The sequence below is a fragment of the Marmota monax genome, unplaced genomic scaffold (genome assembly GCF_021218885.2).
Source record: "Marmota monax isolate L192 unplaced genomic scaffold, Marmota_monax_Labrador192_F-V1.1 WCK01_AAM20220418_F8-fsc00018, whole genome shotgun sequence".
Classification (NCBI taxonomy): Eukaryota; Metazoa; Chordata; class Mammalia; order Rodentia; family Sciuridae; genus Marmota; species Marmota monax.
Genome location: NW_026692201.1, coordinates 20,843,068 through 20,868,620, shown reverse-complemented (window position 1 = coordinate 20,868,620; position 25,553 = coordinate 20,843,068). Strand labels below are relative to the sequence as shown.

General features: G+C 32.8%; 1 protein-coding gene across 4 annotated transcripts in view; it reads left to right on the top strand.

The window, feature by feature from the left end:
- The window catches only part of Kiaa0825 (KIAA0825 ortholog), a 372,465-nt gene that overhangs the window by 32,191 nt on the left and 314,721 nt on the right, over nucleotides 1-25,553 (top strand). Inside the window, exons 1-4 of one of the 4 annotated variants that reach the window (XM_058574633.1) lie at nucleotides 3,279-3,401; nucleotides 6,713-6,844; nucleotides 21,289-21,457; nucleotides 24,469-25,138. In XM_058574633.1, coding sequence (XP_058430616.1) covers nucleotides 6,714-6,844; nucleotides 21,289-21,457; nucleotides 24,469-25,138 — 970 coding nt within the window. In that variant the 5' untranslated portion in view covers nucleotides 3,279-3,401; nucleotide 6,713. Of the gene's footprint in view, nucleotides 1-3,278; nucleotides 3,402-6,712; nucleotides 6,845-21,288; nucleotides 21,458-24,468; nucleotides 25,139-25,553 lie in introns of those variants that run through there. The other 3 variants (XM_058574629.1, XM_058574634.1, XM_046428642.2) reach the window with 3 other exon arrangements.

Sequence of the window (25,553 nt, the reverse complement as noted above, 5' to 3'; positions counted from 1 at the left end):
AGGCTGGTCCAGGTGTAAGAATGATAGCCTGGGCAAAATTTGTATTTATTTTGCTATTTTATCAAACCAGCGGTACAAAGCATATTCAGCAATATGAAGAATGATAGAAATGATATAAGAATACAAAGAATAATAGATCAAGGATACCTGATGGCTTCTGTAGATCTGATTTTTTTTCCTTGTGAAGGCATGAGTCACTTGACCTCATACATCTTTTGTTGAGTAAAGAGTGCCCAGTCAAGAGTTCAGACACATGGGACAGCTGTTTTTTAGAATATTTTAGGGAGCTTGGAGGTTGGCATTTGTATAAAAAGTAAAATATAAAAAGTTGGCATTTGTATAAAATAATAACTTGCTGCCTCATATTTCTTCTTTTTACATATTATTTCTTGCTAAGCTATAAATTCTTCTTTAGCTTTCTATGTGACAGGCCTGGGTAAGGGAAAAGAGAAACTTAAAAATGGTTAGGTAGCCAGGCATGGTGGTGTGCCTTGACTCTCAGCCATTTGGGAGGCTGAGGCAGAAGGATAGCTTGAACCCAGGGGTTTGAGACCAACCTGAGCAATATAGTGAGACTCCCATCTCAAAAAAAAAAAAAAAAAAAAAAGGATAGGGGATTTTGTGAAAAATAACGGTGTCAATAAACAAAATAGTCTAGTCCATTGAAAGCTGATTTGAATTAGGCAAAAATTGGGCATTCTCCCACCATTTCTTACAGAATATAATTAATTTATAGCTTAAAGAAACCATAGGGCCTAATAATTCTGTTCACCTCATTCTATAAATGAGGAACATGAGCTGCCTTCTTGCAGAGAGATTGACTTACCCAACCTCTACATAGATTCAGAACCAGGATCAAGACTCAAATCTACTGATTTTTGGAATCAATGGCATTTAGAGTTAAATGTGTTTTTTTATAGTGCAACATTGAATTAGTGTATTCTAACTAATTAAAAAATAACATATAGTTATTTTTAATTAGTTAGAATACACTATTACTTTATTGTGCTCATTAACAGTGTTTATTCTGTTTTAGACACTGATATTGAATGGTAGGACTTTATGTGATCCAGAGGAGATGGACACATTAATTTCACAGTGTGTCAACAGATTTCAGAAGGCATGTAAACCTCCTTCCTGGGATTTTTTACAGAAAAAAAATTATGTGGTCCTAATATTTCTCCTTTTCATACTTAATTTTAGTGTGAATTACATCCAAGTGATTTTTCTTCCTTCTTTCACTCTTTTAAAGCACATATTGGTTTGCCAATATAGAATAATGGCATTCTGAAGTTTTATTGTTGAAGCGACAAAGAGAAATGCAAAATAAGGATTCTGACCATTTTATGAATATAAATAAAGAAAGAGTGTAAGATAGGCATTATATTAAAATATAGCAAAGGGCAACTGAGATTTCAAAATTAATTTTGTGGGATTTCCTTTGATTACATACAGGCCTTGAACCTTCAATTTTCTTGCCTCAGCTTCTCATCAGGTTTTTTCTTATTCTATCACAAAGTATCTGTGATACTGGCTTTTTGGGTGGGTATGTTTTATTGTAATATTTTCTGGCAGTGTTTAGAATACATTCATATTTTCTTACAGTTGCTATTCTTGGGAATTTATAACTCAATGGTTATAATTTGCCAAGGATTGAAATTTAATCCACATATGTTTGACTTAGATATAATTCATCAAGCTTAACTCTTTAATCATTTTAAAAGGCAATGATTCATATTAGATTAGCAGTTAATATTTGTTTAAAATATTATGTGCTTTTTTAATCTTATAAAAAATGATCAGAAACAAAGCAATATTGTGGAATGACAATTTAATAGTTATTATACTTTGAACAATTATGACTTTAATTTTTGATCGATTTTTTTTAAAGAGAGAGAGAGAATTTTAATATTTTATTTTTTTTTTTAGTTTTCGTCAGACACAACATCTTTGTTTGTATGTGGTGCTGAGGATCGAACCCGGGCCGCATGCATGCCAGGCAAGCACGCTACCGCTTGAGCCACATCCCCAGCCCTTGATTGATTATTGATTAGGATGAGGTTTTTTTTATATCAAATTATGATTACCTTCCTGATGACAAGTCAATAGTTCCAAGTACAGGAACCAAACAGAATATAAAGCTGTATCTTAACCTATAGCCTTACATGCTTTCACATTTTCCCCCTAAATATTTAAAAAAGTAGTTTCACTGTTGTGAAATACCACTGAAGAATTGCCAAACCACATTTTGTCCCTCATTAATTTACTTTACTGTCATTGAGGACATAGTTATCTTTTATTTATCAGATAATAGTGATTGATTGGTGCCTAGACCCCAGGCCCACTTTAGTGCATGATGAACCACTGCAATCCTCATGTGAAGACTTCCATATTTAAACATTAGAATAATCTACATTCAGCCCTCCCTGCTTTATTTCTCACATTGGTCCTCTGCATCCCTATCCACTCAAGCTAATTTCCCCATCATGTTAATTCTATTTTACACATCAGGTTTTCCTTTTTCTTTTCTTCCTTGTTCCCCCATCCTCCCCCTCTCTCTTGTTTATTTGTTGTTTGGTCCCAGAGATTAAACCCAAGGATACTTTACTACTGAGCTATTGCCCCAACTCTTTTTATTTTTTATTTTGATACACAGTCTCACTAAGTTGCTTAGGGCCTTGCTAAATTGCTGAAGCTGGCCTTGAACCTTCAATTTCCTTGCCTCAGCTTCTCATCAGGTTTTTTATTATTCTATGACAAAGTACCTTAATCTTGCTACCTTAAGGTAACTGTGGCCTTTTTTTTTTTTTTTAGTCCTTTATCACCTTTAAACCTTATATAGACATGGAAGCATCACAGATCTAGGCAGCTTACATGAACACTCTAAACCATTGTTGTTCTAATACCTTATTATTCTTATCAAATGACATTCTCCTTGTTGATTCTTTATATTAATTGATTATTTTTCATACTGAGGTTAAATAGAAAAACATTACAATCATGTACACAGACAGTCCTTAACAAGCTGGGGTATAGTTCAGTTGGTAGAATGCTTGCCTTGCACGAAAGCGAGAGAGAGAGAAAGGGAGGGGAATTCTTAAAAACCACATCACCAACCTCATCTTAATTCCTAGTGAAAAAATAAATGCAATGAAGTGTTTTTGAACACCTCAAAGAACCAGAGCATTCATTGACAGCTACCTATATGCTTGTTATATGCAACTGTTTTCTTAAAATTTTTTTTGTCATTTTCTATGACAAGTTTTGGGAACATTTCTTCTGACAATCTTTATACATCTTGAAAACACTGGATGTTGCACCTTGAAGAGCTGGCAATGGGCCATCACCCCGCAGCCATAATGTCTTCCCTCTTTAGCAGCTGCATGGAAAAACAAGTATAGGTAAAAATTTTAGGTGACCTTTTCACATCTTTAATAATTCCTTAAATATTAGTTAGTTTGATCATTAATTTATCTGGAATATCTTGCCTGTAGCTAAAATTGATACTTTTTCACTGTCTCTACTATTATCAGAACTCAGAACTATTTTAATGAATAAATAAGACTTTAGCTACAAGACAGTTATAATATAAAGTGATAAAGTAAAGATACAGAGCAAGACTGAGGTATAGACTCAAGGCTATAGGCCTTGCCTCTCAATCTCCACCTGCCCAGTTTCACTTAGCAGTTATCAGTACATGTATGTGATTACTTGTCTTGGATCTTCCAAACTGAATGCTAAATCTAACAGTCCTAATGGTCTAATTTTTAGAATTTTGTCATTTTAAAAAATATTCTTGATTATTTTTATGTTATACTAGGGAAATAATGTTTAAAATTAAATTTGAAACTGGGCAGTGTGGTGCATGTCTTTAATCCCAGCTACTCAGGAAGCTGAGGCAGAAGAATCAATAAGTTCAAGGCCAGCCTGGGCAACTTAGTAAGAACTGTCTTAAAAAAATAAAGGTGACGGGGGCACGACTTGGGGTTGTAGCTCAGTGGTAGAGTACACCTCAGTTCAATTGCCAATACTGAAAAAAAAAATGTTGTTTTTTTTTGACTCCAGTAATCAATATTATACAAAAATACAGTTCTAACTTTAAAGTAGACAATAATATTTAAATTCTATGAAACAAATACAAGCCAGGCACAGTGGCACAGGCCTATAGTCCTAGCAACTCAGGAGGCTGAGGCAGGAGGATCATCAGTTTGAGGTCAGCCTCAGCAACTTAGCAAGGCCCTATGTAATTTAGCAAGACCCTGTCTCAAAATAAAAAATAAAAATGACTGGAGATATAGCTCAGTGGTAAAGCATCCCTGGGTTCAATCCCCAGTACCCAATAGTAATAATTATTTAAATATTTATTTATTTAAATAAATATATTACGAATTGAAATCAACATATATAGTTGAACTTCATGTTGAAGAGAAAAGCAAAACAGATTATATCTATAGACAGGTAATCACTAGACTATATTCACAAGAATTTCTTGTAGAATCAATCTTGGCATTTTAATTGGGAATTGTGACTTCATATAATTTAATGTTACATTTAATTTGCTTGCATTAGCGCATATATATATGTATATGTATATATATGTGTGCGTGTATATATATATATATATATATATATATATATATATATATATATATATTATACACGCACACACACACACACATCAATGTCTTCTGCTTTGGCCATACCTATTTGAAAAGATTGTGCAGTACATTTCGACTTTTCAAATTCTCATAATTCTTTTCAATTCTCATAATTCTCTTAGTATGGGAAATGGAAACAGAAAATTCTGAAGATGAAGGACTAAGCACACATATTTACTTTCCTCCCTCTTGAAATCCTATTGAAATGTTAGTAAAGATATAATAGAAAAGCAGCACTGAAAGAAACATGCATTGGAATATTTCTGAAAGATAGAAGGTAGAGAGGCTTTGAGAAATGAAGACACCAGAGGCATGAAAACTACATTCTACAGTATTGCAAAAGGAAGCGGCTATAGTAGTAAGAGCCATTCTCTGAAACAATGCCAGTTTCACAGACAAAACAGTAAAGAATAAAGTAGGCTGTGAGGTAGCCATCAGAGAGAGAAGGTACCACAGTGATGTTTTTGAGCAGCTGAACAAGTCTGGCTCCTTCCTCTCATTATGCTATAGCAGTTGCTTCCTTGAAAATCTAAATGAAACTGAAAATCTGCACGGGAAGGGCACATTATTGGGTCTTGACCAGAGTCAGAGAAACAGAATGAAGCCTAAGTTACTTCCAGACTAATACAAAAACGTAAGAGAGAATAAAGAGGCAGATCTACCCCAAAATGGAAAAAAAAAAACTAAAATCATTCCATTGTAGTTATTTTGTACTTTTGGTCACTTATGCAAATGATCAGCATATAGCTCTGTTCACAAATTCTTTTTTTGTTGAGGCAGAGGAGGGTACCAGGAATTGGACTCGAGGCACTCAACCAGTGGACCACATCCCCAACCTATTTTGTATTTTATTTAGAGACAAGGTTTCACTGAGTTGCTTAATACCTTGCTTTTGCTGAGGCTGGCTTTGAACCTGGGATCCTTCTGCCTCAACATCCTGAGCCTCTGGGATTATAGGCATGCATCACCACACCAGGCTTCTGTTCACAAATTCTAAAGAGAGGCTTGCACATAGATACGCACCACCATCCATTCATTCAGTGAAGTAAACTGACTATTGACAAGAGAAGATTCTCAAACTTGTTAGTGTGTTCAGGGGGATCACAGGAAGGTGGAGAGTGCTAAATAACCCAATGAGGTTCAGTTGCTTATACATTCTTGATAGGGAAGAGGGATATGGGGAAAATCTGAGCAATTTTAAGGGACAATAAATGATTTTTAGGGGAAATTAGTGACACCAAAAAATAGACAATAGCTTATAAGTGATTCTCTTTGGAAATTGAGTGGGACCAAAGAAAGACAATAGCCTGTGGCAAAGTCTGTCTGGAATGCTAGAGGAACTCAAGGAAAATTTTGCTTTCTTCACATATAAGTAGGCCCAGGGGATGAGGCTATAGAAGTCTGAGACTGGCCTGGTGTGGCGGTGGACCCCTGCGAATAGGGAGTTTGAGGCAAAAGGATCACAAGTTCAAGGCTAGCCTTAGCAACTTAGCAAGATCCTATCCTATCTCAAAATTTTAAGAAAGGACTGGGGCTGTAGCCCAGTGGTAAAGTGCCCCTAGGTTCAATCTGCAGTACCCGCCCCCTAAAATTTTTAAAATTAAAAACAAAAGTCTGAAACTACAATTTCCAGGTCAGTGTATTCACAAGAATGGAAGGAAGGTGTTGAGTTCTAGCTTCATCCAGCTTTGTTTACAGTGTTCTCCGGGTGTTTTGATTTCCTCTGTAGCTTTGGTTATAGTGAGAAGCTATAGAATGTTTAAGTACCCTCTAAGGCTGGTTTGTTGTTCAGTTTTCATACCACAGAGAAGTGTGAAAATTAGGTCACACCTCATGAAATATAAATAACAAAGCACTCTCCCTAGTTTAATAGCACCCTAGTTCTCTTCCTTGTCTATATTTCATGTGCCTATAATGGGAAACTATTATTTTTGGTTTAGTGTTACAACTTTTAGTATCACGATTTGTTTGAGGTAGATTTCTTTCTTTGTTTTTTTTTTTTCTTTTTATCTTGGGGAAACTGACATGTTTTATTGCTTATTTTTGTTCCTCAGAATGGACTGGGTAGATGAATATTCGCATAATTCTTTTGACCTACAATGCTTATTAAACTCATTTCCTGGAGACTTGGAGTTTAAGCAGATCTTCAGTGACATTGATGAACAGATAGAACAAAATGCTACAAGGTAAATATTGCTAATTATTTTTAAAAAATTATTTCATATTCTGTTTACATAGAATTTACCTAGTCTAGTTCTAATGTTTCTACTCTTAAACAATTTGGGGTTTGAATTATTATTAATTTCATGAAAAATATTGATTATAATCCCCATCTTAAAAATTAACACAATTATCTGTGGGAGACCATCCTTGCATGTGACTGGGTCACACTCCCTGACTGGGTGCTGAAGCTCTCAGTCACAGAAATGTGACAGAGCTTTCCCCACCCTTCTTGGGTTCCAGGGTCTGTGTCTCATGCATGGGTGTGTCTTCTACAGCCCCATGGGCGAAGCTATGCTCACCTGTTCCTTTGTAATACAACCCCTTGCCCTGTTGAGGATAAAATCTTCCATGGAAGTGCCTTGTGTGTGTCCCCTTCTCTTACTGTGCCCTTGGGTGTGGCCTACCCAGGTGTCAGTCAACCTGCTGACAGTGGACATCATGAAGATAGACTCAGCCCCCTGAAACCTGACCCCTTGCCTCATTTGAATAGCTTCTCCTCAATAAAAGGGGTCAGCAGTGCTCTCACTCTCTCTCTTTCTGTGGACCCTTAAGGTCAGAGGAGCCATCACAGTGACCCCAAAGAAAAGGGTATTTGTGTCTCTTGTGTGGTTATTTTGCGCAGCCCAGTTAGCCCAGTTTACCTGGAGTTACCTTTTAGTCATGAGAACAGAAACCCGGCAATTGTCTTTATCTGATGAGTAATTTCAATAAGACTAGAAAATATAAGCACTGTTTTCAAATAGGCCAATTAGAGTTTATTAAACCACTATTAAAGGATTCTTAGAGTTTGAAATATTAATGTCCTGGATTGTCATTAATATGTTTAGAGTTAAGCATTTTTACTTGAAGGTAATCACAGTAATTAAAATTTTTAAATTAAGGTATTTAAATGGTACTAAAAGGTCACAATCAATATTACTGAAAACAGAACATTAAAAATAAGTTATTTGCATAATATTTGTCATTTTAAGTCTTCTTCTCACCTAAATGCTCACCTAAATGAGAGGGACTTCTCCCCCAATACTGGGGGGAGCACAGATAACAAAGGAGTTTTCTATAAATAGATCTTACTGTTTAATCAGGCAGTTCACTCATTTGAATCCTTCTAGTTAAAAGCTCTAATTCACATGTGGGTTGCTATAAATGCACAAATCACAGTAAAAATTTTTAGCATGCAACAAAATATTTTCTTTTTTGAATATTTAAGGTATCTTTCAATTGGTTCAAAGAAAATGAATGAAGCAATTGAAAATTTTCTAATGTATTTTTTCTCCTGTTTACATGAGAACACAGTTAATTCTTCATCACCATAATAATAGGTACAAATAAATTCAAAAGATAGCATATTGTTGGGGAGTTATAATTAGAAACAAAATTTTTCTCTTCTCAGAAATTCTGCCCATGAAATCAGCAGAGAAAGAAAACACTTTTATTGTTGATTAAGCATTAAACAAAAATATGATGTACATCACAGGCAATCTACTAAGAGATTGCAAAGACAGGAAGGACTCTTACCACCTTAGGTAGCCAGGTAGACACAGTCTGTACTCATATGTTGCTGAGGTAAACATCACTAATCCTTAAGAAGACTTCACAACACATTTTTTCACACATAGTTCATACTAAATTTACTGTGAGAGTTGGGGAAATTACTACCTGTGTTAGCTGATACACTTCATCTGGAGGAGAAACATCTTTCTAATATCTTCATGCGAGGTGATAATTTTGCAAATTGAAGCCAGGTACACACTGAAGTTAGACTCTTAACTCTCCCACAGAAAGGAGGAAAGAGGGGAATGATCTATCTGGTTACTCATTTCAAAAACATAGCTCCCAGATTCTTGAGAAGGACATTTTGGGTCCCAAAGCTGACAAAAGGCACATCTAGTCTTCCAAGGAATACATGTCCAAAAAGTAAAAAAGTACTATGATTAAATTTTCTAAGGCACAAGATTTAAGAAAAAGGAGAGGAGGAAATATTTTTCCTGAATTTCATCAGAAAGAATTAAACTTATTTTTAACTTTATAATATAAACATATGTAATGAATATATTTTAAATGTAGCATATGTATATGACTTAACCATACTGTTGAGAGTGTATACTTGAAATTACATATATTATAAAATAACTATATAAAACCTAAGTGTAATTATGCACTCATGTAATTTTTATTCTATATATTTATATATCGTATGATGGAGTTTCTAACCTAAGAGAACTTAGAAATGAAAATAGTGTTCATTTAAATAGATTTAAAATAATTTATCTAAATTTCAGAGATGGTTATATTTTTAAAATGGAAAATTATTTTAAAGATACATTTCTCCCTTCAAAATGACATTTAGTCTCTATCAAAACAAAGTAAGCTACCAAACTGATGTTTTTACTATATATTGCTTTGTTTTTATTTGGTAAGCCATCTGTACTTAATTTTCTGCCCTACTTGGTTAATAAAAAAATCACACTTAAAAGTAAAACAGTTATTAAATTATTATATTTTGCATTCATAAATTATTTTATAGGTTGAAATTCAGATGTTAGTAAAAAAGAAATTGTAATATGGAATATAGGGATATAATTTTAAATTAAAAACACTTTATTGCTCATATATTAAAACAAACCTAGAGCAGAACCACCTCAAGTGACCATTGAGCTTCACAAAGGATAAAATGAGAGAGTAGCTGTATGTACTATATGCTACATTTAGAATCAAGTCTATTTTTCATCAAATTCAATTATGTTTTTATTATACTCTAGAGAATAAACATAATAGTATAGGGTGTATATATTTTCAAAAATAAAATACTGAATAATAACTATGGTTCTAAAGAGTGTAAATCATTTATGCACTCATTTATTGCCTTCTAACAGAATAGATTTTAGAAAATTGTGTGTCATGACGAATCAGTTATGCCACACTTACACTGCAGCAGTTGAATTACCCTTGGCATTTTTGTATTTTAACAGTTCTGTTTATCTCCCAGTGGTGTACATTGAATAAGTAATGAACATCTGTATGATATGGGTTTTCCCCAATACTTTAAAAGAAAAAAAAATATTTGCAATACATTTTTAAATACAGTATTTTTTCTTACACTTGGATTTTTAAAGCTGTTATTTCTTAAAATGACCCTGACATCTTAAGTGTGAATTCCTTCCCTCTTCTTAATATCATCAAATTTTATGAGCCGTGGGGGTTCTAACCTCCCCAAAGCAGTGATTCACCAGAATGGACTGGTGTGCCCAGAGGTCACTGAACCTTCACCTCCCCTCAGGATAGGCAGTCATTCTCTCAAGCTATTTTCACTTTTATACATTGGTTTCCACTCAGTTCAGAGCTAGGTGACTCCTACTTCTGATGGTCAAAATCAGGGACAATGAATCATTTACTTTGAACACATATCAAAATTGATAACAAGAAGGTTAATAACCTGCCATGGAAGAATGCTATAAATGTTGTACCCACAGAGTCAGAAAACTGCACATACACTGAAACATTTTTTGAGCTGACTAGAACTTATTAATTTAATAAGATATTGAGATATAGACATTCTCTTGAACTGAGAATAAGACAGAATGATTTTTATCCTCTTAATGTTCAGTTGGATGTATATTATTGTATCTTTTTAGTTTACCTGCACCCTCTTCATTTTTATTTACTGATTGATATATTTTGTGGTTCTGGGGTTTGAACCTAGGGCCTGGTACATAACTACACAAGCAATCTACTACTGAGCTACATCCCCAGCCCTGAATGTAGCATTTTATTTTATTTTTGTTGTTATTGTTGTCTTGTTTTTTTTTATATTATTGTATCTTAAAAGTCTGTTTTACTCTCCTGTTTTCTAATTATAGACAACTTCAATCAGGTTTTGCTGATACTGATGTAAGATATCTACATTTTTTGTGATCTAAAGAAAAATTAGGAAGTGCTACCAGGGACAATCCATTGGTTTTAATTCAGCAGTGACGGGAGGAAGGATATCATGAAACAGTATTAGATAAAGATTTCTATAAATTTATTTGTGTTTATTAATGAGAGGATACATGCCTACTGATTACACTTATTTTTCATATAATGCTTAAATTTTTTGAGCTTATATGTGAAAACTTTAGACTTTTTCACATGGTAGATGCATTTAAATTTCCTATGTTTATACCTTGTTTTGGGGTTTCTATATTCTGTACTCCATCTAAGGGAAGCCTATCTCTCCTCCCATCCTACTGCACAAGACTAGGCTATATGGAAAGAAAACATTTTCCTCATTTATCATTGAACCCAGAGTAAAACCTAAAACACCACTTTCCAATGTCCTCTGACTGAGTCTTCATAGCATTCTTGTCCTCCTCACACAGATAGCATCCTGGGCCTCAGCTGCTAGGTACCCTAAACTTTCCCTGGCCCCATTCATAAATAAAAGTATAGCTTTTATTTGTAAGTACAATAGCTTCATTTAATGTAGGCCATAAGGCATAAACACAATAGAGAATTGTTGTTTGAGGATGTTCCTAAAGAATAGCATTGTAATTACCTTTTCATGGGAAATAAAGAAAAGCACATGTCTACCTGCTTTTAAGCTATTAGGATAGCAAAAGTACAAATATTGTTATACTGAAAATCCAGACTCAGTATGCAGATTGAATCAATAATAGTTGGGCCACTGTTTCCCAAAGAAATAATGGGCCAGTTGGAAATAAAGCCCAACTCCTGAGGTAACAACTTATGGGCCTGTTAAGATCTGACCCACCCCTGAGGATAAGAACAGAGAAGGAAACACACCAGAGGACTGAGCTCCAGTAACAGACATGACCACTGTTAGCTGGCCCATCTTTCCTGTTGGATAAATGATTAAAATTAAACTCAGTCCTATCTACTGTTCTTGGAAAAGAACTTTGTCCAGGACTCAACAAATTCAGTACCTTGTCTGAAAAGTGTCTTTAACACCAAGGCCATTGCTCATCACAATCCTAATCCACGTTACTTTGAAGACTTTTCTTTAATTTCTGCTTTAAGGACTTTGTTTATTACTGTAGTACCTAAAACAGTTGTAAAGCAGAATTGCCAAAAACAGTATTGCCTGAAACAGTTCTGGCACATAGTAGGCTAGAAGGTAATCAGTAAATATGTGTTAGCATGTTTTTTAGGCTTGTGCTTGCTTTATTTAAATTAGAATGGAGATAGGTGAGGAGAGCATGGTAAAAGAAGCTGTCTTCAAATGTTAATTTTCATTAGGTATTTTTATATTATAATAGTAATTTATACAGTAAAATTTCAAATAGTAGAGATGGGCAAATATGAGGAAGTATTCTTACTCCTCTGACCCTTCTAATAACAAACAAACAAAACACTAGTGTGTAATTAAACTATAAGTCAGTCATGAAATGAAAACTCATTTTCACAACATAAAGACATTTCTGGATAATGTTTTATAAAAGGACAAAAAAAGGATTCCTATTGTTATACTGAAAATCCAGACTCAGTATGCAGATTGAATCAATAATAGTTATTTGAACCTGCTCTGATTAATTTTTATATAATTTCCCAGAAATACTCTGTGCATATACATGTATACACTTAAAAGTACATTTCAGAGGTTTTTTCAGAAAGGGATATGTATTATGATTATGTGTGTGCATGTATATGTGTGTGTGTGTGTTAATGTTATCTAAAAATCTCTTCATATAGTTCTGCCTAATTCTTTTAAATTTTACTTGTATGAATATGCAAGTAATACCTTTTATTAAACCAGTTCTCCTCTGATAAGCATTTCCATTATTTTCATTTTTCTGCTGTTATTACACATACAAAGGATATGTCCTTCCATCCTTATGAAAGTTATCTATGAGATACTTTCTTAGAAATTATGCAGTTAACTATGCAAAATTGTTCTCCAGCAGTGCTGCAAATGACTTCTCTCCAGTGGGTAGCATATAGAATGTATGCAATATGCCTTCCATTCTCATGCCCTAACCATAGGTATTATTAAAACTCTTAATTTCTATTTTTGTTTTGTTTTGCTTTTTTGTACTGGGGGTTGAACCCAGGGGTGCTTTAATATTGAGCTATGTCCCCCGCCCACCTTTTTTTTTGAGACAGAGTCTTGCCAAGTTTCTGAGGCTGAAGCTGGCCTCAAACTTGCAATCTTCTTGCTTCAACTTATCAGTGGAGATAAAGATTTATACCAGATATGGCTCTAGATCTCTTCTGATTCTCACTGTTACATAATATTCTCCATTTCTTTTTTTACTCCTGGCTCTTAGGAAGAGAATCAAGGGAATTGGCATGGAGTAAGTACTCGTTCAGATTCCCCACTTTTCTCCTCCTGATTTTAGTTTATTGTATAGTTTCCTTGAGATAAACCACATTATGCTAAAATTACAGGAGCAAGTTTCATAGATTTAAAGGACACTTACATATGATTCCTTGTCATGGGTATTAAATCACCATGTTCTTATATCTCTGTGGAACACTTATAAAAATTTTTCTTTATGTAGTTAACATAGCTTTGTGACTCTTTCATCTTGCTTTTGCCTCTACAGTTTATGAAAAATCATCCAAATCAGATATAAATTTAGGAGGCAGAGGTTTAAAACTATGTGTCTCAACATAGATATAACGCCAGGCTCATTCTTCTTGTTAATACCACCTCATTCTGGTATAACTCTGCCATCCACTGAAACTGAGCCTGGGGACAGGGACTAGGGGCCTGGGAGGGTATTGGAGATAGATATTTCACAATTGTTTAATTTTTTAAAAGCATTTTAAGACTTTTCAGGTTGACATGCCTACACTGGGTCTGAACTTTCCTGAAGCCATCTGGGCCATTCCAGAGCTTCTCTAAACTAAAGATTGGTGATATAAAGCAACAAATCAACAGAAGGACTTAAGTGTAAAGTTTGTTTCATACTATGTTCCTCATACTAAATAAGGAAAGATGAGTTAACAATAGACAGGAATCTTGAGAGGCTATTAATATACAATCCAGAAGAAAAATGATAAGGGCCTAACCTAACTCTTTGACAAAATAGAAAGTGAAGCATACATATGAGAAAGATGTAAAGAGATAGTGTTAATGTGATTTGATGTCAAAGGTGTTTTTTCCCCTTATAGTTTTAGCTCCATTACAACTTTTTGAAATAACTAAAACCTTTCTGAAATAGAATACATTTCAGCAGAAATGTTAATTTCTTATTCAGTTTAGCCATTAAAGTAGTTGTTTTAGGAATCCTTTTTTTGTCCTTTTATGAAACATTATCCAGAAATGTCTTTATGTTGTGAAAATGAGTTTTCATTTCATGACTGACTTATAGTTTAATTACACACTAGTGTTTTTTTTTTTGTTTGATTTGTTTGTTAATATTTGTTTTTTGGTTGTAGTTGGACACAATACCTTTATTTTATTTATTTTATATGGTGCCAAGTATAAACCCAAGGCCTCACATGTACTAGGCAAGTGCTCTACTGCTCAGACACAACCTCAGCCCTACACACTAGTTTTTATAAATCAGCCCTCTTCCCTGAAAATTACCTGGTAATCCCAAGGAATTTTAGTAATTTATTTAGATAAACTAGGCTTATCCAGAAACTAAAAAATTCTTATTTGCCTTATAACTATTTATTTGTGTTTTTAAACACATATGACAGAACTGAAAGACTTTTCCTTAAACTGAACTTGCGTTATTGATATGACATATAAGAAAGAGCACCGAACATGTAACATCTTAAAAAAAAATTTTTTTTTAATGTTTGGGTTTTCATACTTTAAAAATATTCTTTAAATAAACTCTGCCATAGGATTTCTACTCTGATTTAAGAAATAAAAATTTTTAAAAGTGTTTTAACATTCAGTGAAAACACGTATTTGTTTTTTACAACCTTTATATCAAGAAATTCTCATAATTTTTCCCAGTGGAGCATGCTTTTTTTTCCTTTTAACTGTTTTGTGGCTACATAATAAAGACTATATTTTAAATCTTTGAGAAGCTTTTGCAATAAGCTACATATTGTAGTTTCAAGATTTTATGCTGTAATTCTTTTTATTTTTTTCTTTTGCTCAGTTTCTCTCCCCACTTCCACCAGACTAATATTAATGGGTCTTATGCTGCTGTTGATATTTAATGCCATCTGTTTAATTGTAGGATATTGTAATCTTTTAGGAAGTAAGATAGTGTATTTGTGCATATTTGTACACATAGGGGCATGAATGTGGTGAGGCCACAAAAATAAAATCATAATTTTTATTCTCTAAATAAATGATCAGTACTGAATTGTGGGAGTTAGGTGGCAGTGACTCTTAAGTAGGATGATTCTATAAATTGTCTTAAAGCAGCGTTATTGTTGCATACAACCTCCTTTTCCATGAGGAGAATCCACTTCTATACCTCCCACAGGCACACTTGGTGGTTCCCTCTTATGTACTCCCTTAGCACATTCTACACACCTCTTATCACATCTTAACATATTGTAGTTATTTATTTACAGGTCTATCTATCTTACTAGACAGAATTCCTTTAGGAATAGGATGATGTCTTATTGCTTTAGATCTCTAATATATATTACAGTGCCAACCACTCATTCAGTGTTCATTTCATGGTTATCAAATATAATGCCTTCATTCAATAAGCAGTTTTTGCACTCCAGTAATCTAGGAGTGAAAGCTAATAGGAAAATTGTCATGGGTAGGCTTTAAAAAAAGAATATTTTATATTAATTTTTTAATTTTTTTGATTGAGAAGTTTCTTTTTTTCCCCTAAATAATGGCTCTACTTTTTTTTTCTCTTTCCACAGTTTTTGTTGGTACATTATTGTTGTACATATGATAGAATTTGTTGCTACATATTCATACATGCACACAGTATAATATTATGATTTGGCCAATATCACTCCTGAGCACTTCCTCCCTCCCTCCCCTTTCTCAGCCTCTGGTCCCTTTCCTCTACTGATTTTCCTTTGATTTTCATGAGATCTCTGCTCCACCCCACCCCCACCCTCTAGAACCTATCTTTTTACTTTTCCTAACTTCCACATATGAAAGAAAACATGCAGTCCTTGGCATTCTGAATTCGGATTATTTCACTTAGCAATTATGTTAATCTCTAGTTCCATGCATTTTCCTGCAAATTACATAATTTCATTTTTCTTTATGATTGAATAAAATTACATTGTGTCTATATACCACATTTTCTTTATCCATTCATCTCTTGATGGATGACTATGCTGGTTCCATGGTTTTGCTATTGTGAATTATGCTGCTATAAACATGGGTATGCACATATTACCATAGTGTGATGACTTTAATTGTTTAAGATAAATACTGAGGAGGGGTATAGCTGAGTCATATGGTAGTTCCCTGCCTAGTCTTTAGAGGAACCTCCGTACTGATTTCAAGAGTGGTTGTACTAATTTACGATCTCACCAACAGTGTAAAAGTGTTGCTTTTTCTCCACATCCTCTCCATCATTATTGTTAACATTATTTTATATATTGTTTATATTCTTGATGACTGCCATTCTGACTGATGTGAAATGCAATCTCAGTGTGGTTTTGATTTACATTTTCCTAATTGCTAATGATGTTGAACATTTCATACATAGGCCTTTTATGTTTCTTATTTTGAGACATGTCTGTTTAATTCATTTGCCCATTTATTAATTGGGTTATTTAGAGTTTTGTTGTAAAGCTTTTTGAACTCTTATGTCTTCTAGATATTAATCCTCTGTCAGAAAAGTAACTAGCAAGGAATTTCTCCCATTCTGTAGGTTCTGTCTTCACATTCCTAATTATTCCCTTTGTTGTGCAGAAGATTTTTAATTTTATGCTGTCTCATTTATTGACTTTTGCCATTCTTTGGGGATCTTCTGAGAAAGTTGTTGCCTGTGCCTAAAAATTGGAGGGTTGACCCTACATTTTCTTCTAAAAGTTGCATAGTTTCTAGTTTAATTCCTAGGTCTTTGATCCATTTTGAGTTGATTTTTGTTCAGGGTGAGAGATAAGAGTCTAGTTTCATTTTTCTGTATATGTATAACAAGTTGTCCCAGCTTCATTTGTTTAAAAAGACTGTCTTTTCTCCAATGTATGTTTTTAGCAACTTTGTCAAAGATTAGATGACTATAGATGTATATGTTTGTCTCTGTGTCTTCTATTCTGTATCAATGGTCTATTTGTCTGTTTCTTTGCCAGCACCATGCAGTTTTTGGACTTTTTTCTAGTCCTTTGAAGAACGTCATTTGTATTTTGATGCAGATTGCATTGAAACTGTATATTACTTTTGATAGTATGGCCATTTTAGTAATATTAGTTCTGCTTATCCATGAACGTGGGAGATCTTACCATCCTTTGAAGTCTTCTTCAGTTTCTTTCTTCAGTCTTGTTTAGGTTTCATTGTAGGGATCCTTCACCTACTTGGGTAAATTTGTTCCTAGGGTTTTTGTTTGTTTTTTGTTTTTGGAGGCTATTGTAATAGGGGAAGTGTTTTCCAGATTTCTTTCTCAGCAGATTAATTATCGATATATGGGAAAGCTATTGAATTTTGTATGTGTCTTTATCTGTCTGTGATACTGGCTTCTTCCTTTCCTATTTTTAGCCCTTTTATTTCCTTCTCTTGCATAATTCCTCTGGCTAGAATTTCTAGCTCTTTATTAAGTAAGAATGTGAGGGTGAATATTCTTGTTACAGATTTTAAAGGAAATGCTTTCAGTTTTTCCCCATTTACTATGAGGTTGGCTTTGGATTTTTCATACTTAGCCTTTTTGATGTTAAGGTAGATTTCGTCTCTCCTGGTTTCTTCAGTGTTTTTATCATGAATGGGTTTAATCATGAATGAGCTAAATTTTGTTGAAAGCCTTCTCTGCATCTATTGAGATGATTAAGTGATTTTTGTCCTTAATTCTATTTATGAGGTAAAATCCGTTTATTGATTTGCATATGTTGAACCATCCTTGCATCTCTGGGATAAAACCAACTTGGTCATGAAGCACAATCATCTTAATATGTTGTTGAAAATGATTTACTAATATTTTATTAAGGATTTTTGCATCAGAGTTCATCAGGGATATTAGTCTTATTGTTCTTTCCTTGATGTGTCGTTATCTGTATGAGTGTGATACTTGCTTCACAGAATGAATTTGGAAGTGTTCCATCCCTTTGTATTTCATGTAATTATTTCAGGAGTATTGGTATTAGTTTTTCTTAAAGATTTGGTAGAATTCAGCTGAGAATACACATTCTGCATTTTAAAAATGGTTTATAAATTGATTTATACACAGTCTTTCAGTAATGTATCACTTGCACACATCATTAACTTGGATAATTCAGACTCATTATAATTAAAGCACATTGAAGTTCAAATTTACTAAGAAATGTTGAGATTTATGAAAAGTCATAGAGTACTGTGATAAATACTCATGCACCCACCATTCAATTTAAGAAATAAAATATTACCAGCTTAGACTCCCTGTACCTCTTCTCAGCCTCTTGCACTTCCATCCTACCCTAGCAGAGGGTGATATTGAATCATTAAAGTACATTCCTCATTCAGTTTCTACCCGTGTTTATAATTCTGAGCATTATATGGAGTATTTTCAAATTAGAATATGGATAGTATCATAGTATGTGTATTCATTTTTGCTTTTCCCCCTTAAGTTTATAGTTATTAAGATTCATCCGTGTTGATAAGTGTAATTTTACTTTATTTTTAAACTTATTTTGAACTATCCAATCTTTTAATCATTCTCCTATTGATGAACATTTCGGTTGTCTCTAATGGCTTTAATATTACAAATAAAGCTAAGAATATGCTTTAAAAAGTCCTCATTAAGTCAACTAATGTTGTAAATTTGGAAATTTAAATATTTTGGGAAGAAAATGTACTATTTTTGTAATCTTTGTGTATTTTGTCCTAATGTTTGGAATCCAATAATAAATGTGCTAATTATATTCCTGTTGGTTGAATTAGCTTGGTTATTTTTTGTAACTGATTTTGCTTCTAAAGAAAATTTGAAACAATATACATTTAAACAGAAAACTCTTAAGGCAAAATAAATACTAGTGGCTATGTTGCTTCTGAAAACCTAGACTAAATCTCACATCATCTAAGTCTAATAATATACAGACCTCCTTCTGTGACAGATTACTATCTCCTACCAGCAGTATTACTTACTATACATATTTCAAAATAATATTTGAAACATGATATTTGAAAAAGTCTCTTTTAAATGTTGAAAGTTAATTTTTGATTCAATTTTGATCTCAATTAAAGATAAATTGTAGCCACGTGCGGTGGTGCCAGTGGCTGTAGAGGCTGAGGCAGGAGGATTGTGAGTTCAAAGCCATCCTCAGCAAAAGCAAGGCACTAAGCAATTCAGTGAGACCCTTTCTCTAAATAACATACAAAATAGGGCTGGGGATGTGACTCAGTGCCAAGTGCCCCTGGCTTCAATCCCTGGTACAAAAAAAAGAAAAAAGAAAAAAGAAATTCTAGACTTCAGATGATTCTGTTTTTAGAAAAATGTGTATAAATAGTGGTGAATGGTATATTGACAAGATACTTAGCCAATTAAAATAAAAATCAGGTGCCATTAATGAGTTCTGATGTTTAGAAATTGTGACAAAATGATTTTAAAAGGAAGCTCAACTGTCTTCCTTTTAAGGGAGGTCCCTTGAAATGCAACTGCTTAATCTCTTTATCAGTGTTTGGACAAATTACTAAAACATCTAGCCCTCTGAAGGCTTTACCCTGTTTATAAATTGTAGGAGTTATTGGCCTCTACCCAGATTCAGATGTTAGAGATTAGCCTAAAAGCTGAGTCCTGATTGAAACAGATTTAGGTAGACTAAATGCTGAGCCTTTCCAATTCACATTGCTGTAATCTATTAGATTTCACTGAATGAGGCACACGAGGATGCTATAATAAAAACCTTTGATTTTTATTATAAAGGGTCCCTAGAGTCAAGATGTATGCCTATGGACATTGTGTTTCTCAGTCCATATAAGTGCTTACATAAGTTAAGAAAATACATGCCAATCTCTTGTCAGACTGGTATTCCAGAATAAGACTGTCCCATTAGAAAATTGAGCCGCCTTTGGCCAAGAGGAGGTATTATTTTTCTTTGTTTTCATGAAAAGGGCTTATGATTCTCAGAACTTATTTTTTTCAAGGCAATTTAGATTGAATTCATTCATACTCAGAAGTATCCTAAAAAGCTGTAATCTAACTTTTACAATGCATGTTTTATAGCAACCCACACCTGATGAATTTTGAAAAGTCATTTACAGAACATCAATTTTCATAATCAGACCTTGGTTTCTAAAACCTACATGGTTCTATCATATGGAGCCTATAATTAATAGCAATTATATTTTCAAAACAGTAACTTTGCCTTTTTGTAACAAGTCTTTCTTGATAATCTCTTAGGAGACAAGTGCATAACTGTCAATTTTGGATGAGGGGATTCAGCTTCAAAGTAATTTACATTTGCAAGCTTTCTTGCAGTTTAGATATGCTGCCATCAGGTGGTAGTAATATGTCATATCCATGTGACTTCACAGATGACACTCTGCTAAAAGGTCACCAATTTATACCACAATGATTTATAAATATGCATGTGCAGAATTATATATAGAAATTAAAACAACAGAATACATGTTGTTTTATCAGAGTTAGGGATGATTTCACTGGAATTTTTAAACATATTTCTAAAATTCAATTGAATCTTAGCTTTTTTGTTTTCTTTTTTTTAAACTAAGCATTTCATTTTGGGCCATAAAAACACTTAGAAAATATAGAAAAGTAAAATTTAAAAACCAAATATAATTGTCATTAACCTTTTGCTTCATTTCCTTCCAGTCTTTTTTTTTTTTAATGTTTAGTATGGATTTTTCTGAAGTTGGGTGACTTCAGAAATTATTTAGATGTAGTTATCCTTTTAAACTCACAAGGTCTTTGTAACTGCTTCACAACTTCTTAATATTCCAGTATTGAAGTTTTTCCTAATTGGTATCACCATTCACCTGTTGGTATATAATGAAAGTTTCTGATTTTCATAATCATCAGAATATTTTTTTCTCTGCCATCCATCCACTACCTATCAAGAGAGCCATTATTACATTGTATCTATGGTTGATATTTGTTTTGACACAAATAATTTCTAATTCATCTGTAAGTAGCTTGATATTTTCTATTTATTGCATTTTTTTCTGTTAGAAAATTTGAACTTTGTTTTCATGTGTAAATGAAAATGTGTAGTCCTTTTGTTATTATTTTCATATCATATGACTGTTTATACTTTTTATACTTTTGTCAATTGTATACAACCAGGTACTACAAACAAACATTTCAGGCCCTGTGATATTCTGAAATGTAGCAATTACCTACTTTCTACAAAAATAATTTATTTTTTTTTATAGCATAGAATCCTGCATTAAAGAAATACAATCTGAAGTTAACAAACAATGCCCAGATGTACAGCTGCAAACATCAACTGACTGCTTTGAATGGCTAACTAGCTATCATCATAATACATCTAAGTCACCTTCCATTCCCCATGGAGATCTGATAAAATTCCTCAAAACACTGGTAAAAATAAACAACCAAAAAAATTTTATTTTATTATGGAATGGGGTGGGTGAACATAGATAGATAATGCAGTTTCTTCTATTTCTATGTATAAATATTTATTTTAGTGATGATATTAGGTTTATGTTTTTGTTTTGTTCCTATATCCCTAATATAATCCAGTGAGCTATTTGCTTTTTTAAATCAAAAAATGAAATTTTATGTAAATGAAGGTTAAATTTGTAATTCCTAGGTGATTGGTAATATGATGTATGGCATATAAGTATCAAAAACTATAACGGTGTGTACTGCAGTTGTCTGCCAGAGAAATTCATACTCATTATATTTTGTGTTATTCACAACTATTAATTTTCTCTATGTTCAGCATTAAACATAGTAAGATCCACATCAATCATATCTTTTAAGTGGCCTTATCTGTCATTCTCTGTATTTGCAACCTGTACTCATACCCAATTCTTTTCAATCAAGTCAGCAATTTATATAAGACCACTGTTAATTAATGGAGAATTATTATATTATTTTTCCTTTGATACTGGCCACCATCTACATTAGAGAAGTTTTATCCTTCAATAAGAATAGTTGTTTTATTACACCTACATCTACAATGGTGGCTTGCTTACAAAACAAAAAGATTCCCAGAGAAACAGTACAATTATTAGAAAGCAGTATTTCTGGAGCCCATGATTTTAATTTAATTTAAGGGGGAAGAAAGGCATACAGTTCTTGTCTAAACATCAAACATTGACTAAGGCAGATGTGGAAAATATTTTGAGGTTGTAGATGGCTTAGGATGACAGAATCAGATGAAAATAGTTTTTGGCTGTTGTTATTATTACAGATGTCTCTTTAATGTTTACAAAGTAATAAAAGGAAGAGAAAGGAAGGCTATGCCCTCAAGCCTTAATCTTTTAAGAAAATCCTCTCACCCATTATCACTTGAAGGTGGAGCCTTGAAGAATAAATATGGATATAGTTATTTCTTTAATTTCTATTAAGAACCATGTGTATTGAATTTCATTAATATTGATGTAATAATGCTTTCTCATTTAATTAAAAGCAAGAGCTTTTAATTATCTTTTAATCTGTCACACATAAGTCATTCTCTATTCACTGCAGGGCAAAGGCCACCTTAGTTTTGTTCAAACTCATTAGTCTGATAGGCTTGTGCCAGACTTAGGGTTTTTTTTTTGTTTTTTTTTTTTTTACATAATTGAGCATGTTATTTTGAGGAAAGAACCACATTATTAAAACAGATCCAGATTAAAATGACCTTATTATCAAGTTTCTCCATACTAAAAGTGTTGATTTTGATGGCATTTTTCATATATTTATTTTTTCATACAAAATTTATATTAATTATCTAGCTATTTAAATAAGAAACAAAGGCTCTCATGCCAATTATGGTGAAGTTATTTTCAAAATTTAAGCAATCATACAAAACACATATTTTAAACCTCTGTAATCTATTATTTTTTGTCTGATCAAATATTTACACTTATTAACTGACTTAACAAAGCCCAAGGCTGAGCACTAAGATGATCATTTGCCTTGTAGAATTAATCTTAATGTTGACATGTCACAGACTCCACCTAAGGACATTTCTTTCCAGAAGTATCAAAAGAACTAATAGCATGAGAGAAAAAGAAGAAGATACAGAAAGGTTATATTCACTCTGTAGTCCTCTAGATTATGATAGGAAGAAATACAGATGAAGAAAATGAAACCAGGAATCTAGTCTTGGTTCTCTGCCTTCTTATGTGTGAAGTTTGAAAATCATTTAAGCATACTTCATATTAGTGTCCTTATTTGTAAACTGGGTTTTTAATATCTATGCCATGGAGTTTTCATTCTGAATAACCCAGAGAATATATAGAAAATACTTTTTATGAAATAAAAATTATAGATATTAGGTATAATTATTACACATAGAACATTAAATTCCGCATTGTAAAGCTTAGAATGACCCAAAAAAAAAAAATACCAGAAATTTGTCTAGGAGTTGTTCATTATTCTGAATCACACGTAATACCTGTAATATCTTTACTAATAATTAATTTCAAAACCAGCCTGATTTTCACACCACTTGGGCTTTACTTCCATTTCTCTTGTAATCAGCTTGTTTCTACTTAGAGAATATAAACTAATTTCAGTATTAGCTGAAATAAATATAATTAGAAAAGTCAGAATGTAAGGAAAATGTGTTTATGTGATTCAAAATCCAGGAGTAATTTTTGTCCTTTTATTATATGTATTTATACTCACCATTGTTTTCTATCAGCATGGAAAGTATAAAGGAATAATTTCATATCATGTTTTGAGGAGTGATTCTGAGAGTATCTTTATCCCATTTTGATTTAGTTATTTCTTTGGAGAGAAATAAAATATTCTCACATCCTTAACATGGTTCTCAGAAAGGAATTTAAATGAAAGTTAAAATCTTTCAATGTATTAAATTTTATTTCTCAGGATGGTAGCTATTAGTAACCCCTAGACACATACTATATTTGAAGATCTCTGTTCTATTTCAGAATGATTTTAAGCATTATATGTTCATTTGGGATTTTATAATAATAAGTGTACTCATTCAGGCATGAAAATTATATGCCAAGAATTAATTACGGGGCATGATCTTGAATTTATTTTTTCTTAAGTATACATTTCAATCAACATTTTACTATACATTTTTTTTATATAGAATTTTTAAGCTGCACCCTTCACACAGCTTAGGTTATATAATTTGTAACATTAAAAAGTACCTGTCTAGAAATGTAGCTGAAAAGATATTTAATCAGCTGGGCTTTATAAAATTTACAGATCATGAGAGCTAATATTCTAAAATATCTGAATTGATTAAATTCCAAATACAAAAAGAAAGAAAAAGTTTTGAAGAGCAAAAGAGTATTAAATCTAAATTGAAAAATATATGAAATTGTACATCTTTATAGAAATGATATTTTCATGTTGTACTTTGATTTAATCACATTTCTAAATTTATGATTTACTTTTATCAGCAAGATTTCTTGAAGAATGAACAAAATCAAGAGGAAATGATTCTGGATTTACTTTGGGACCTCTCCTGCCGAAGCAGTGTTTCATTCCCGTCGTCTCTAAGTGAAACATGTTTCCATTTGCTTTCTAGAACTTCTCTTAATTCTGTTGAAGATCATTCCTCTGTAGATGTAAAGTCTGTATGGGATGATATAAGACTGCATCTTCGACGCTTCTTAGTAAGCAGATTACAAAGCCATAATGAAATAAATAATTCACAGCAAAAAATGATATTGAAAAACCAACGCATACAGCAACTCTTGTTTCTCTATCCAGAATCAGAAGTTATTGTCAAGTACCAAAACATACAGAATAAACTGTTGGCTAAACTTCTGCAGAACTGCTTTCCTTCTTACAGCAGAGATTCAAATTTAGATGTAATGGCTCATGGATTCCAAAATACAATGTTTACATTATACTCAATGATAAAAGAGGATTTTGACACACTGTATGAAATTTTAGCTCCATCCTCAACAGTGAAATTCATTAAAGAAACTTACCTGGATACAGTTACAGAAGAAATGACAAAATTTCTTGAAAATTTTTGTGAGTTGCAGTTCAAAGAAAATACTGTTCGTGTGGTTAAAACAAGCAAGAGCTCCAGCAAGCATAGAGGAGCAGTGCATGCTTTGGGTTAGTGACATTTAAATTTTTTGATTGGTTTAATTTAATCCTTTTGATATCTTTTCTGGGTTTTTGTTGTTTGGTTAAATCTCATTGAAATTTCAAAAAATAAATGTAATGAACTTTTGCAGTATACATTTCTCTTATGCATTCTTTTTCTGTAAGTATACTCATAGAGTGTTTTCTTTTCTGTTTAATTGTTAATGGTATTGAAAATGTAAGTCAAAGTTTTACAAATAAGAGTTTCATTTCTCTTGCTTGCTTATACCAAATGTTAAAGTACTAAGCCAAACACACACATAAACAAACATGCAGTTATATGTATAACAAAAAAGCATAGTTTGTAATCCATTGTATCTTCCAAAGCCAAAGCATTATTAAGGAAAATTTGTTGAAATTTGCATTAACTAAAATTGGAAGTTTA